Source organism: Corvus brachyrhynchos, unplaced genomic scaffold, assembly GCF_000691975.1.
Source record: "Corvus brachyrhynchos isolate BGI_N302 unplaced genomic scaffold, ASM69197v1 scaffold89, whole genome shotgun sequence".
NCBI classification, from domain to species: domain Eukaryota; kingdom Metazoa; phylum Chordata; class Aves; order Passeriformes; family Corvidae; genus Corvus; species Corvus brachyrhynchos.
The window spans coordinates 3,216,008-3,229,106 of record NW_008246063.1 but is presented as its reverse complement, the minus strand read 5'-3'; the positions used below and the strand labels follow the sequence as shown (position 1 = coordinate 3,229,106).

The 13,099-nt window shown below is 41.3% G+C and overlaps 2 protein-coding genes across 3 annotated transcripts in view; one reads left to right on the top strand and one right to left on the bottom strand.

Annotated features, from left to right (window-relative positions):
• CHRAC1 (chromatin accessibility complex 1) overlaps positions 1–2,301 on the top strand; it is a gene marked incomplete at its 5' end in the record, with an annotated part of 5,680 nt that extends 3,379 nt beyond the window's left edge. Inside the window, 2 exons of the mRNA XM_017746661.1 lie at positions 565–692; positions 1,452–2,301. Of these exons, the coding sequence (XP_017602150.1) occupies positions 565–692; positions 1,452–1,597 (274 nt within the window). The remainder of the gene's footprint in view (positions 1–564; positions 693–1,451) is intronic.
• A 1,901-nt stretch (positions 2,302–4,202) lies between these two features.
• AGO2 (argonaute 2, RISC catalytic component) overlaps positions 4,203–13,099 on the bottom strand; it is a 39,688-nt gene continuing 30,791 nt past the window's right edge. For both annotated transcript variants that reach the window (XM_017746662.1, XM_008643070.2), the window contains exon 18: positions 4,203–13,099. This exon is cut by the window's right edge and continues 2,768 nt beyond it. The gene's annotated coding sequence lies outside the window, so the exon portion shown is untranslated.

Here is a 13,099-nt window from a genome sequence, read left to right as displayed (position 1 = left end):
CCCGGCTGAGGGGCCTCTGCCTTCGGAGCGCTCCCGCGGGCCCGGGCCGGGCTCCCGCTTCCCTTCTCTGTCCGCATCCCGAGACTGAACTGACCTTAAAGCTGCCCCGAGTTCAGAATCACAGAATGGTTTGTGTTGGGAGGCACTAAAGAAATCTGTTTCCAAACCCCTGCCATGGGCAAGGACACCTTCCACTAGACCAGGTTGCTCTAAACCCCGTCCAACTTGGCCTTGGACACTTGCAGGGATGAGGCAGCCACAGCTTCTCTGGGCACCCTGTGCCAGGACCTCACGACCCTCACAGGGAAGAATTTCTTCCTAATATCTGATCTAAACCTACTTCCTGTCAGCTCGAAGCCATTCCCCCTTGTTCTGTCACTACTTGCTCTTGTAAGTAGTCTCTCTCCATCCTTCCTTTAGACTCCCTTCAGCTACTGAAATTTAATGAGTTTCTGCACTGTGCCTAGTGTATGTGCAATTAAATATGGTGCTTCTGCCTTTAGATAGGGATCAACTATATATGTGAATTCTTAGTCTGACTACTCAGTTTTGTTTTAATTTTTAGGAGCTTTTTGTTCAGTATTTGGCTACATACTCCTACAAACACGGCAGAGGGAAGGAGAAGAATGCTCTGACTTACACTGACCTGTCTCATACAGCAGAAGAGTGTGAGACTTTTCAGTTCCTTGCAGGTATCGATAGCATAAGGGTAAATCCAGTGTCTGCTTTGGAAAATGAAATCTTGCTCTTAATGCTCTGTTTTGTGAGGACCCAGTTTTCCTACTGGTCATTGATCTCCTGCATAGCATTCAACTGGAACTCATAAACTACGTCACTAAGAATATTTATTTGTGAATGGGGATTTTTCTGCTTGCCTCTAAATTATGCAGTTATACTATATACAGTTCTCAGGATATTACCTTAGGCGTTTCTTAAATTCCAGCAGTTCCATCTGAAAGCTTTAGGCCTGTGAAAGAAGATCATTGCACATCTTTAGGTGAGAAGTTACATGGACCAAAAATGACATGTAGGAATCTGTAAATTTTGAGAAAAAGAGCTTCATTGTATGGTCCCTCTCTCCTTTTAGATATAAACACACACACATGTGTTTTAACTGATACTTGGGTTTTATATTAATGGCTTGTTGGATCTAAGGCAGTTGAGCACTCAGTTTTACATCAAATAATTTACGTCAGCAGACCGTTCAAGATAGTTGCCAGTAATCAGTCATTAAATAGAGTCCTTATCTTGGGCTACTTGTACCATAAGTGGATAGCTCCCTCCTACTCTTACAGCTGTGTAGGTCAGACCAACTTACCTGGTTATTCACTTAAAGTTTGTTAAAAATATTAATATTTCTTTTTGGCTCATTAGTGGTTTGGATGCAATAATATTAATGAGGCAATACAAGTGTTCAAACAGACTATAAAAGCCACAATTCTGCCTTCCAGATATCTTGCCAAAGAAGATCCTAGCTAGCAAGTATCTAAAAATGCTTGAAAAAGAGAAGCGAGATGGAGAAGTGAGGGAAGACGATGACGAGGGTCAGGAGGAAGAGGATGAAGATGAAGCTGTTGGTGACAGTGTTGGATCTTAAGGCCAATGGAAAATTGTTTCATAGTTGATCCATTTTCTATTGTATAAAGGATGTTATTTTTGTGACTGAGAATCCAGATGCTGGATTTATTTATACACTGAGCCATCTGCTTTTGCTTAAAGAAGTTTAGAAATTGAACTTCATACTCGTTGGAGAATGGAATTCTTCCCTCAGAAACACGGCAGGGTAGGAAGAGACAGTGCAAACCTGACAGCAGAGCTTGGTCAGATGATTTGAAGTTGCTTTGTCAGACAATCATTACCCAAATTTAAAATTTCTTTAGAGCAGATTTCAGTTCAAAAGCTCCAAAAGTGGACCAAGTCCATGAAAAAAGTCTGTAAAAACAGCCATGTGGGCACTAAAACGTGGTAGAGGAGGAGATCCATCCCAAGGGCTAATGTGGTTCTGTAGCTGTGGTGGTAAATGGGATAGAAAATTATGTAAATACTTGCATCTAGAGCCCTTTTCCTGAATGAACTCCACTTCTGCAGTTTCTCCTGCCAAAATGCACATTGAAGTCTGTTAATTGTGGGTTCTTCAGAATGAGCAGCTCCTTTGCCATGTGAGTGACAGAGATGGATTTTTCATTTGGTTTTGGTTTGTTTTTTTGTTTTTTTTAATACTACAGAAATGGCAACCATCTTGTGCAGAACTTTACATGCAACTTTTTAAAATAAACATTTTGTATGAAAACTGACAATGGATGCAGAAATTTCCTGTAGTTCTTTCCAGCTTCAGTCACACTCGTGGTCAGTGTGGCAATGTCTGCAGAGTGTTACGGTCACTCTGAGAGAGAGAAGTGACTGAGATCTCTTCCCCAGCTGTGAGGAATGTCCCAGGTAAGTACTGGAATGTTGACAGGGAATAAGAACCTCCCACTCCAAAAGAGCTGGGCAGAAAACCAGCTGGAAATTTGACTCAAGCAACACCCTAATTTGGAGGGCAGGGTAAAGATCAGAGGATGTTGCACTGTAAAAAAATTCCCTGAAGTTATCATAAATGAAAATCATACTGTACCAGGAATGCTGCAGTGAGTGCTGAGTGGGGCTGGATCCCTGGGGAAATTCCCAAGTGGGTAAAGGCAGAACTACACCGTTGTTGAAAGAGCTGGTTTGTGCTTTTTTTTAAAATATTAAAAGTGAATGGAGATGTGTGGGAAACTGAGCATGGAATGCTGTTTGGGGGGTGACAGTTTTTTGGGAAAGAGAAAGAGATACACCAGCACAAAATTGCACAGTAATTCTCCAGCATAAACAGGGATGAGGGCAACAAGCAAATACCTGAACCATGGTTACCTTGGGTGGGTCACAGCCAAAGAGAGGAACGTCCTCCCAGCCCTGGCAGGGGTCCGACCACAGCCCCATCCCCAGCACTGTGCTCTGGAGAGAGGAGGCAAGAGGGAAAAGGGGAAAGTGTTGTCTGGAAAAGGGGTGGAAAGGGGTTTTAATTTCTGACTTAGTTTCTCACCATATGATTCCATTTAATGTCAGTAAATTATATAATTTTCCCTCCAGTCGAGTCTGTTTTGCCCATGACAGCAACTGCTCAGTGAGCTCACTGTCTGTATCTCAACCCATGAGCTTTCTCATCCTATTTCCTCTCTTCTGTCAAACTGCATCATTTAACATGAACTTCCTCAAAAGTGACCAAGTATCTTGACCTGTTTAAGGTGTTCTGGGATTTTAGGCAGTGGAACACAGGCCAGGGGATGCTTGCCAGAATGAATTACTATTATTATAGACATGTTTCTTTTTTCCCCCCTACAACACCACCTTGTGAGATCCTTCCCCAGCCAGTGCTGCTCAAAGGACATGAAGTTTCCTAAACTTGCCAAAATGACAAAAGAACTGTGGTTAGTAAGTATAAATCGCCATATTTCATCCCTCTTAGAAGTTTCCTGGGGGATGATGAACATATTCTGTGAATTACTGAGACCAAAAGAATTTGCACACCCTTCTGGATTCATTCAGCCAGAATCCTCAATGGGAATGTCAGAGCAGCCAAAATTTGCCACAGCCTGCTCCAAGGCCCTGCATCTGCCAAAGCTTGTTGCCATCAAAGCAGTGAAGGGTTATTTGTTTTCCCCAAGAGCCTGACACAGAGCAAAACCTCATCCAATTCAAAGCAGTGGTTCAAAAACAAGGGAAAAAATAAAGGGAAGAGACAGCTCTGACAGTATTTCATAATATTGAGTAAAACCAATCTGTTTGCAGAGTTGGGCTCCCAAAGGAAGCTCCTTGGCATCCTTGCAATGCTGTTGGATGCTTTATAATCACCACCAGGTGCTACATCTTCTTTATTTAAAAATTGATCACTGTAGGGATACACTCAGGAAAAAAAAAAAAAAGGCATTTCAGGCAAGTGGTTTCCAAAATGTTCATCTTCCATAAACAATTCCAGGATTACACCTTATAAGCAGTTAAAGCAGCAAGGATTGTCTCTGGCTGGGCACAGAGCAGGTGGGAGCACAGGGAAACTTCAAGAACACAACTAAGGGGTGAAATGCAAGGGAGGCCAATGGGACCAGGGATTTTGGTACAGTCTCACAGTGCACAAGTAACTGCAGAAAATGCTCAAATATTAAATGAAAAGACATGAAACAATCTCTTGTAAAGATGAGGAATTTTATTTTATTGACATACTATGAGGCAAAACAAAATTGACACCATACAAAATAACTTTATAAAATATCATTCACATCATTATTTTGTCAGGAATTACAGCATTCTGAGCTTGTTACAAGTCTTATGTTTTGAGGTGAAAAACACTGCTAAATCTTTAGTATTAGTTGTATACATACAGTAAGAAACCAGAACAGAACCTGTTAGGTTTTTCATGAGTTTATTGCAAAAGTAGTGCAAACTATTTTACCTTGCAAGCTGTAAAACAAACTTGGAAAAGGACCCACCTAAGCTTAAAAACATGACAATAAATGCTCAATTTCACAGCCTTTGAAGCTTCCTTCAACAGTTCTCAACAAAAAATTCCCCATCTCTGCACATTTTTAGATTTTCACCGACTCGGAAATGAAGGAGTAGAGGGTGGACCTGCAGTAGGGAGTGGGCAGAGAGCAGGAGAGTCCTGCTCCAATGTGGGGCACTGCTCTTACCCATGGATTTGGGGAATCACCCCCAAAACACCCACCAATGGGGCAGGTCACTGTGTCCCCATTAAAAAACTGCCCCTTTCCACACTCGTATTTGAGAAAAGAGGCAAGAAAGCAGAAAGAGCAAAACCAAATACAACAGAATTAAGATTAGGAACATGTATTGTCTGTTTTAGGAATATAGTATCCTTTTCCTGAAGTCTATAAAGCGAATTCCCATGGTCCCCCTCCCTGTGTGTACACACTGCAGGGCACATCCCATCCCAAACTTCTGCATGATCCCAAGGCAGGATACTACATTCTGCGAGACCCAAGGAATACAATGGCCTAAAATGCTACTGGGGTCCCCCAAAGCAAACAGGTAGCTAAGTCATCTCCTAAAAAACCAGAAAACCAAACAAATGCTACATGAAAAATGTTAAAGAAACAAAATGCAGCATATTCAGGCTCTTTTTTTTTTTTTTTTTTTTTTATCTTGAGGTACCTATATAAATATTACCTTCTGCCCAAAGTACGATTGGTTTTGTTAAAAAACTAAAGTTCTTATAATGAGCCAATTGCAGGGCAAACATTATTACTGAGAAAGTGCAACCATGCTGATCATTTATCTGCAGCATATTAAAGGATGATTAGGCTTTAGAAAATATAGCTTAAGTCTAGACCTGATGGAGCAGTTTTATAAAAACACTGAACAGAGGCATTTTCCTTTTGTTCGAGTCTCTCTGCAACAGAAAGCCTTAGGAAACAGCTTGGAAGTCCTGCCATGATGGAATGTCAGCACTTTTACAATCCCATATATAGATTTTTTTTTCTTTTAATATTTAAACTAAATACAGTTTTACAGCAAAGAGTCCCCCTGTGTAGTAGGTACTGGTAAAAAGTGGATTTTAAAAAAATTTATTAAACTTCAAAAAATGATAGCGTATCACAACTTAAAACTTTCCGAAAAGGAATTCTTTTTGAGTAAAAAAGGTTCACATAGTAGAAAAAAGTTACACATTGTTGTAAACTGTTACATACAAAACTGTGGAAAGGTCAATGATGTTTTATTCCCTCACCCTTACACATGTATCCATTTTATATTTATATATATACACATATACACACAAAGTTGTGTGCTATATGCATACATAGAGACACAGAGATGTAGAGATCTGGGGTCAGGATTAAACATTTCCAAAACCTTCTTTATTGGGTATTTGTCTTTGCCTAGGTCAGCTGTGATACTTTATTTTACAACTTGCTACACCGAAAAATATTTTCAACTTCAGTTTTTTGTGGCATGGTTAAAATCCATTTGCTGTTTTTAATCAAGATGAGTTTTGATTGTTGTGCACTGGGGAAAAAAAACACAAAGGCACAAAGAATAGAACTCAAATCCAAGATTGTTGTCTCAGAACAAGAAACCCAAGGTTTTGGGCCATGGTTGGGGTCGATTTGGTCGCCTTTGTCAAATCTCCTTGACAATTTGAGTAATTAGCACCCAACTGGTTACATGAGGTAGATCCAAATTGGAAAAAAAAATACTAAAATAAAAGCAAGCTGGGTCCCCAACACTTTTTTTGCCTCTATTTAAAATGTTTTAAGGATCCTATGTCAGTCATAAGAAATGGAATCGGTGGCACCTACCTGAAGCAAGTGCGGAACTCAAGAATGGCTTTTTTTGGGATGTAAAATTTGAAGTGTTAAATCACAATCCTCCTTCAGGCAGAGATTTGCTGGCAGGGGGAGGGAGGAGAATGTGTCTGACAACAAGGACAACAAAAAGCTTGGGATTTGGGAAAGCCTGTTTGGGGTCAGCTGCTGGAGGAAGGCCCAAGAGGCCTCAACAGCCAGCGCCCAAAGAGGCATCACAGTACAGACAGCTACAGGCATCCCTTATTTCTCAGGCCAGGAGACTTCCTTTACTAACACTGAAGCTCTACAGGAACATCCTCCTGTCATTAAACAGTATTTTTGCATACTCTGAGAGAGAAATCTGACACATTTATCATTTAGTTAAGGCTTAGTTTAAAGTGGCGTGGCCACACAGCATCATGCAAGTGCTCACCTATGGCAGCGAGAGAAGCAATGGATTGATTCCACCCCCCTGTGACCCCCCAGCACTGCCAAGTGATGCCTCCAACCTCCACGGGAAATCCTACAGTGCCAGGGATGCCCTTCAGAGTCAGCTGAGAGTAATTCTGGGTCTGGTTTTTGCATTACAAGTGCTACTCTCCCCCAGCCAGCACTACATCATTTATATACTGCAAGCACGAGACAGTTCCACAGAGATGCAACACACACACAAAACTACTCAACACACATTTAGTACCACTTGGAACAACCTTAACATCATATCTTTTTTCTTTTTTTCTCAAAAAAAAAGCAAACTTTAAATGGTCATAGAAACATTTTCATTGGAGGGAACATTTACAATATTAAGCTTCTGGATTGATTTTTGGTTCTTTTTTTTCAGTTATTTTATAAAAAATAATTTTAAAAAATTGATACTATTAAAACAAAAGATTAAAAACCTTAGCAGATAAAGTCAGTTAAATTTGCAATGTACCAAAATTAAAGCAAAAAAAAAAAAAAAAAAAAAAAGGATTTAATCAATACATTCTGTTTTCTATCTCACCCTCCCAAGATCAAGTTAACCACTCTGCTGCACAGAAATCCAGGGCTGGACCTTTACTTATCAACTGCCCTAAATGTTGAAGTCTTTGTGATTGTTCAACTAATAAAATACTGCAAAAGCCACGGAAATTGTGCTTATTATTGCCAGCCAAATACTGCCTTTTTATCTTTTACAGACAGCCTATATACTGTCCCCTTTCCTATCACACGTGTGTACACACACAGCAAGGGACACACACACAGATCTAGCAAATCTACTAAACTTCATCAACAAATTACAGAAAGCAAGTGGTAACAGTCTTCAGGACAGCACAGAGCTTTGCCAGATGTAATTCCTCATTGCACCTCATTGAAAATTTGATTTTCCAAGATAAATAATTCTGAAACTTACTTTTTAATGGTTTTTGATGGTTTAGTTGGGTTTTTTTCTCTTATTTTCTTTAAAATGCAATTACAAAGTTGTCATGTGTAAATGAGATGAGCAATTGAAGGGCTCAGTCATGTTAAGTTTCACGAGAAAATGTATCAGGAATGACAAAATTTGGGTCAAATCCTTATAGTTTTTATAGCATAGAAACAGTGCTATAGAACAGTGAGGTTTGAGCACCTCACAGTTGATGCAGAATTAACTTTGGGGAAATCTAGAAACAAAATTCACTGGATCTCATGTTGGTACTTGAGAGGTCTGATCCAACCCACAGCAGCTGAGGTTTTGGGGTGCTCATAAAGCCCAGACAGCATCTGCTTTGAGCCAAGTACATGGCAGGCAAAAATATGCAATTTCACAAATACTGGCACGAGTGAAGCTTCCTCTATTCATGGCTTTAAAACCAGGAAAAGCTGACAAATACAGAAAGAAGTCCACATTATTTAATTTTTTTTTCTGACAGGAAATCCAACCTAACAAAGCAAACACAAACAGCACCAGCCGGGGGATTAGAGACTCCCAAGCTTGCCTGCTGACCTGTTCACCATTCACACTTGCCAAGCACACTCAAAAAACCCCATAAAATGACCAGAAAAGTTCAAATTTATATTTTGGGGACAACTCCTAGGCTTGCTCCCAGGTCAGACAGCATCTGCAATCCCCACTGATGAGCAGAGAGCAGCTGTTCCAGGAGGTGGTTTAGTTGTGTTTAAAGGGAGGAAAAAAATAACAAAACTAAAGCCCGTGGTACAATGGCACATTCAAAATGTGAGGAGAAAAACGCAACTAAAACCTGTGCACTCCTAAGAAGCCCATGGAAAGGATTATTGCCTTTGATACAGAACTGCCATGCAAGCCAAGGCTCCTCAAACCACACAGGGAGGTTGGTTGGTGGAAGAGCAGCCACAGGCAGTTTTAGGATGCATCTGCTGAGGCAGCGAATGGATAAATCCAAAGGAATTGCTTTTTTGGGGGATATTTAGGTGGGAGGAAGGAGCAGCCAGACTTTACCTGGTGCTGCAGGTCTGTAGTGCTGCCACTTGCAGAACTCCCACAACTGACTCCTGCCAACCTCTCAACCCTCCCTGTCCTGGCCCCAACCAAGTCAGAGCTCCCTGACACCACAAACCAACTTGGGGAGCTCCCTACCAACCTTCCCCCTCTGGGATGGGGCCAGCAGATGGGTGCAGCAGGGGGGATTTCTGAGGGGCACTTGCAGGGAAGCCAGAAGGAAAACTAAGAATTAAACTGTCACCTGAACAAGTGCTTAAATTGGCAATTTTGCAAGGAAATGTCTCCCCTCACTTCCTCATCTCATTTCCCCAAGGGCTGGGGTACCCAGTCTTTCTTTTCTCTATGGCATGAGCAGCACCAAGCACAGGGCTCCTTAAACTTCCTGATGATCCCAGGTCTGCCTTGTCTGTATACAAAACTCTGCTCCCATCAGAGACAGAGGAGCTGTTCAGCATCTCTGCACAGTGCAAGCCCTGCCAGCAATAGTGTCCTCGATCTGCAGTGCAGAATATAGTGAAACATCTCCAAAGCAGCCATTTACCCTGCACTTCACACTTTTGGGGGGGCTTTGTTAAATCACGACTGAGAACTGAACCAAACTGACAGGATTTTGCCCCATTCCGTTATTAATGAGCTGATTTATAATGGTTTATTCAGTCACTTGCAAAATCTGGGCTCCCAAAAGTCAGGATATCAGCAATCCCCTGCCATGGATGAGCTCCATTAGTGTCTACAGCCAGAGATTAAGGGAAGGAAATTGCAGGGAGCACAGAATCCCAGGAAACTCACTGTGACAGGCCAAAATCCATAGCACAAAGACCTGTTACCTCTAAATAAAAATCAACTTTAACACTGCTACAAAACCACACCAGCACACGGTGCTCCAACAGGTATTTCTGTCAGCAGAGTGGTTTGTTCTGAGATGAGGAAGCTTTTTTGGAATAATTGTAAACAAAATTCTGATGTATTAACACAGTTTTCTACAGTTTCATTTCAGGTCACTTAAAGCACCCTCAGTCCACGTGCACTTATGTCGGGGTTGAGTTTTGGCCAAGGCTCTGCACAGAACTGACACTAAACAGTCCCAAGATGAACATACTCAGGTTTGGGGTTACTTTTTGATGGTTTGGTTTGGGTTTTTTTCCTGCATTTTAAAGTTTTTAATTTTCCGAGCAAGGAATAAAGTATTTTCACTCTTACAGTCGCATGTCAACTCATCTAAAAAACACATTTAAAAAATAATTTTTAAATTATTTTTTGCCTCAGACTCAAAATATATTTCAAGCACCTTCATGTCATTTTCAGAGAAAACCTGACATTTTCTGGCCAACAGGTAAAGAACAGAAACATTTTTCATTTGGAAAACAACAGTATAGAAACTCAAGTGAAGGGACAGGTCACAGAGGGAGCTGCTGCGATGGACTGACCCTGAGCAGAAGCAGATGTGCCAGACGTGCCTCTTGCCAGGTCTGGTACCCTCTCAATACACAGGGGCACCTCTGGAAGACAGAGGGAAGGCTGAGCAGCCACCCAGGATCACAGTATGGCACTGCCACTTCCCAGGAAGGAACAGACCAGGACAAATCCAGTCCCTCTGGGAGCATTTTGGCTGCTTAGTGGGAGGTTCACGTCAATGAATTCTTCTGTGAAGGAACACAGGAGGTAGCCTTGAACTGCACCTGCTTTGTAACTAAAGATTCTCACAAACCCACTTTTGTAGTGATTTGGCCAAGTAATTACATTCAAATTAACACTTCGAAGAAGTGACAAAGCAACTGAAACACTAAATGAGATTAAACAGATTCTGTGCCACACCAAGCACACACAGCACCCCTCTCCCATACAATCTGGATTAAACCCTCTCAGAAAATGCATCTTTCCAGTCATTTACCCTCAGAAACAGAAGGCAGGACTTGATGGTTTGCATCCTAACATCAGACAATGGGGCTGGAGTTGGGGTCTGTCCTGTCCCCGAGGGTTATGGAAGCAAAAGGCAACTGCTGATGGACGGGAGATCCATGGGCAGAGGTGACACCATTCCTTTAGCTCAGAGCACTGAAACATCCACTGCACTCCCCAATCCCACACCATGCAGGGACAGACAGCAAGACATCCTAACTGGATCCCAAATCCCTGTAATTCCACTAATTCTGCCACATCCACTGGTTCTGCTTCTACGACACAAGAATCAGATGCTGGAGCAACCAAGGAAAACCTGTGAGAGTACAGCTGATGATCCAGGTATTACATTAATGCCATCGGTCACCTAACTCATACCAAAATTGGCATTTGAACCTTGCACAGACAACGAGCACAGTGAGAGCTGAAAAAATGCATCTCTGTGGCCTGGCAGAAATGTGCACAGGGGAGAGAAAGAAGAAATGTTTTATAAATTCCAACAAACCCTAAATATTTCCACTGTCATAAAGCAACTGTGCTTTGGATTAACACCATAATGCAAACAAAGGCTAAGAGCATTTGACACCAAAGCTCGTATATCAACACTGGAAAATATGGCAGGATTCTGGAATATATAACAAGGAATGGTATCCCCAGCATTTCAGTATTTGCTGTACAGAGCACTATTTACAGTATTTTCAAAGAGCCACAACAGATGCAAAAAAAAAAAAAAAAAAATCATACAGTAAAAAGAGTTTAAAAAAACCCAAAAAATCAGTGCAATTACCTTCTACTTGAAGTTTTCCTTAGGAAAGATGGCATGTGTGCATCAAGAAGCATGTTACCAAATGGAATATAAAAGTAAAAAACAAAGGACTGCCCTGCATTAGGAATGGGGAAAGCCACACAAAGAGAGATGCTATGGCAGGAGAAGAGTATTAAAAAAACAGGAAAACAAGTGAGTTTAATTACACTGGTCTCAAGTGTGAAAAATACTGAGAACTCTTCTTACATTCGTTTAGTTAAAGTGTGTAAAAGATGTCAAAGATATCTTTAAAAAAAAAGGTCCCTTATGGGTTATTTATGCCAACAGAGATGCTTATTTGACTGAGTCTGCTATTTAATCAAAAGCCTTTGGGCCCCAATGACTTGAGTCAGAAAGAAAAACTAAGAAGCATCTTAGAAAATTCAATCTTTTCAGAAAAACCCCTGAACTCCTCACACCTACTCTCCAAAAGTTTTAATTTGAAAATCCTTGTGGAAATACCTCGTCTTATAAAAATGATCCAACAAGAACAAGACTCTGTTACAATGGACAAAGGCTGCAGGAGTTATTGAGAGAGGAAGAATCAAAGCCAAACCTTCACAACCTTTTTTTTTTTTACTATCAGGGAACGCTGCCTGGGGGCCTGGATAGAGATCAATGGTATTTGTTACCTGACAGATCAAGAAACAAGGGAATTCCTGTGCCAAAGCTTCTACATGGAAGATCATTGATTGTAATTCACTAAGTTAAATATTCTAAAGCAAACCGAGCCAAAATAAGGAGCTCTAATAAAACAAGTGATCTCACACTGTACATCAGTGCAAACACACACACACACACACACACACAAGTGTTAAATTGCATAGGGCTGTCTTAAATGCCACATACAGGCAGAGACAAATCCACCTACTTCCAGCATTTCCCAACAGGACATTGCTCCTAAGGATCAGCTCAGTTGTTTCCTGGGCGCTAGAACAGATGGAGTGGACTCGTTACTTTGTTCAGCCACTGGAGCAGAAATTTCCACCATTAAGCAAACCCCATTATTGCATTAGATTTTGCACATCAGGGGAAAAAAACCTAACTTTTCAGTATTTCATGTCTTCTGACAGTATTTGTCACCTGCCAAGAGGAGCATTTCACACTTGCTGATGCTGGTTTTGGGGGTTCTGCAGTGGGACTCCTTTGCATGGGCTGGAAAATGCCCCAAGTGCCCAAGGGTGGCACAAATTTGGTTATTGCTGACCTGAGCTACACAGTGACCCAGAGACTCAGAGCTGTGACCTCAGCTGGCACTTCTCCAGCAGCAACCTGTGGGAGATTGAGACTTCTTGACCTTTGTGTTGACCTGAGAAGTTTCTGCTCTACACCAGACATGTGGGAGGTACAGAATAAAAAATAATACTGGGATCTTAGGTGTTTGTGGTGGGTTTTTCTGGACATTCTTGAATACATAGTTTATATTAAAAATACTCCCAGAAGGAGAGCTGCTGGACTGCCAGCATGCTGTACTTTACAAAGCATGTACTTAATCAGTGGGTTTGGTTTTTTTTTAACGTTTTAAATTATTCACTAATTCACCACTGGTGGGAGGGAAAAGGAGGGAGACACCAAGGCATAAAGGATTAGCAGTTATTAGAGGCTTAGAAAGATCTGTAAAAGGTAAAAACA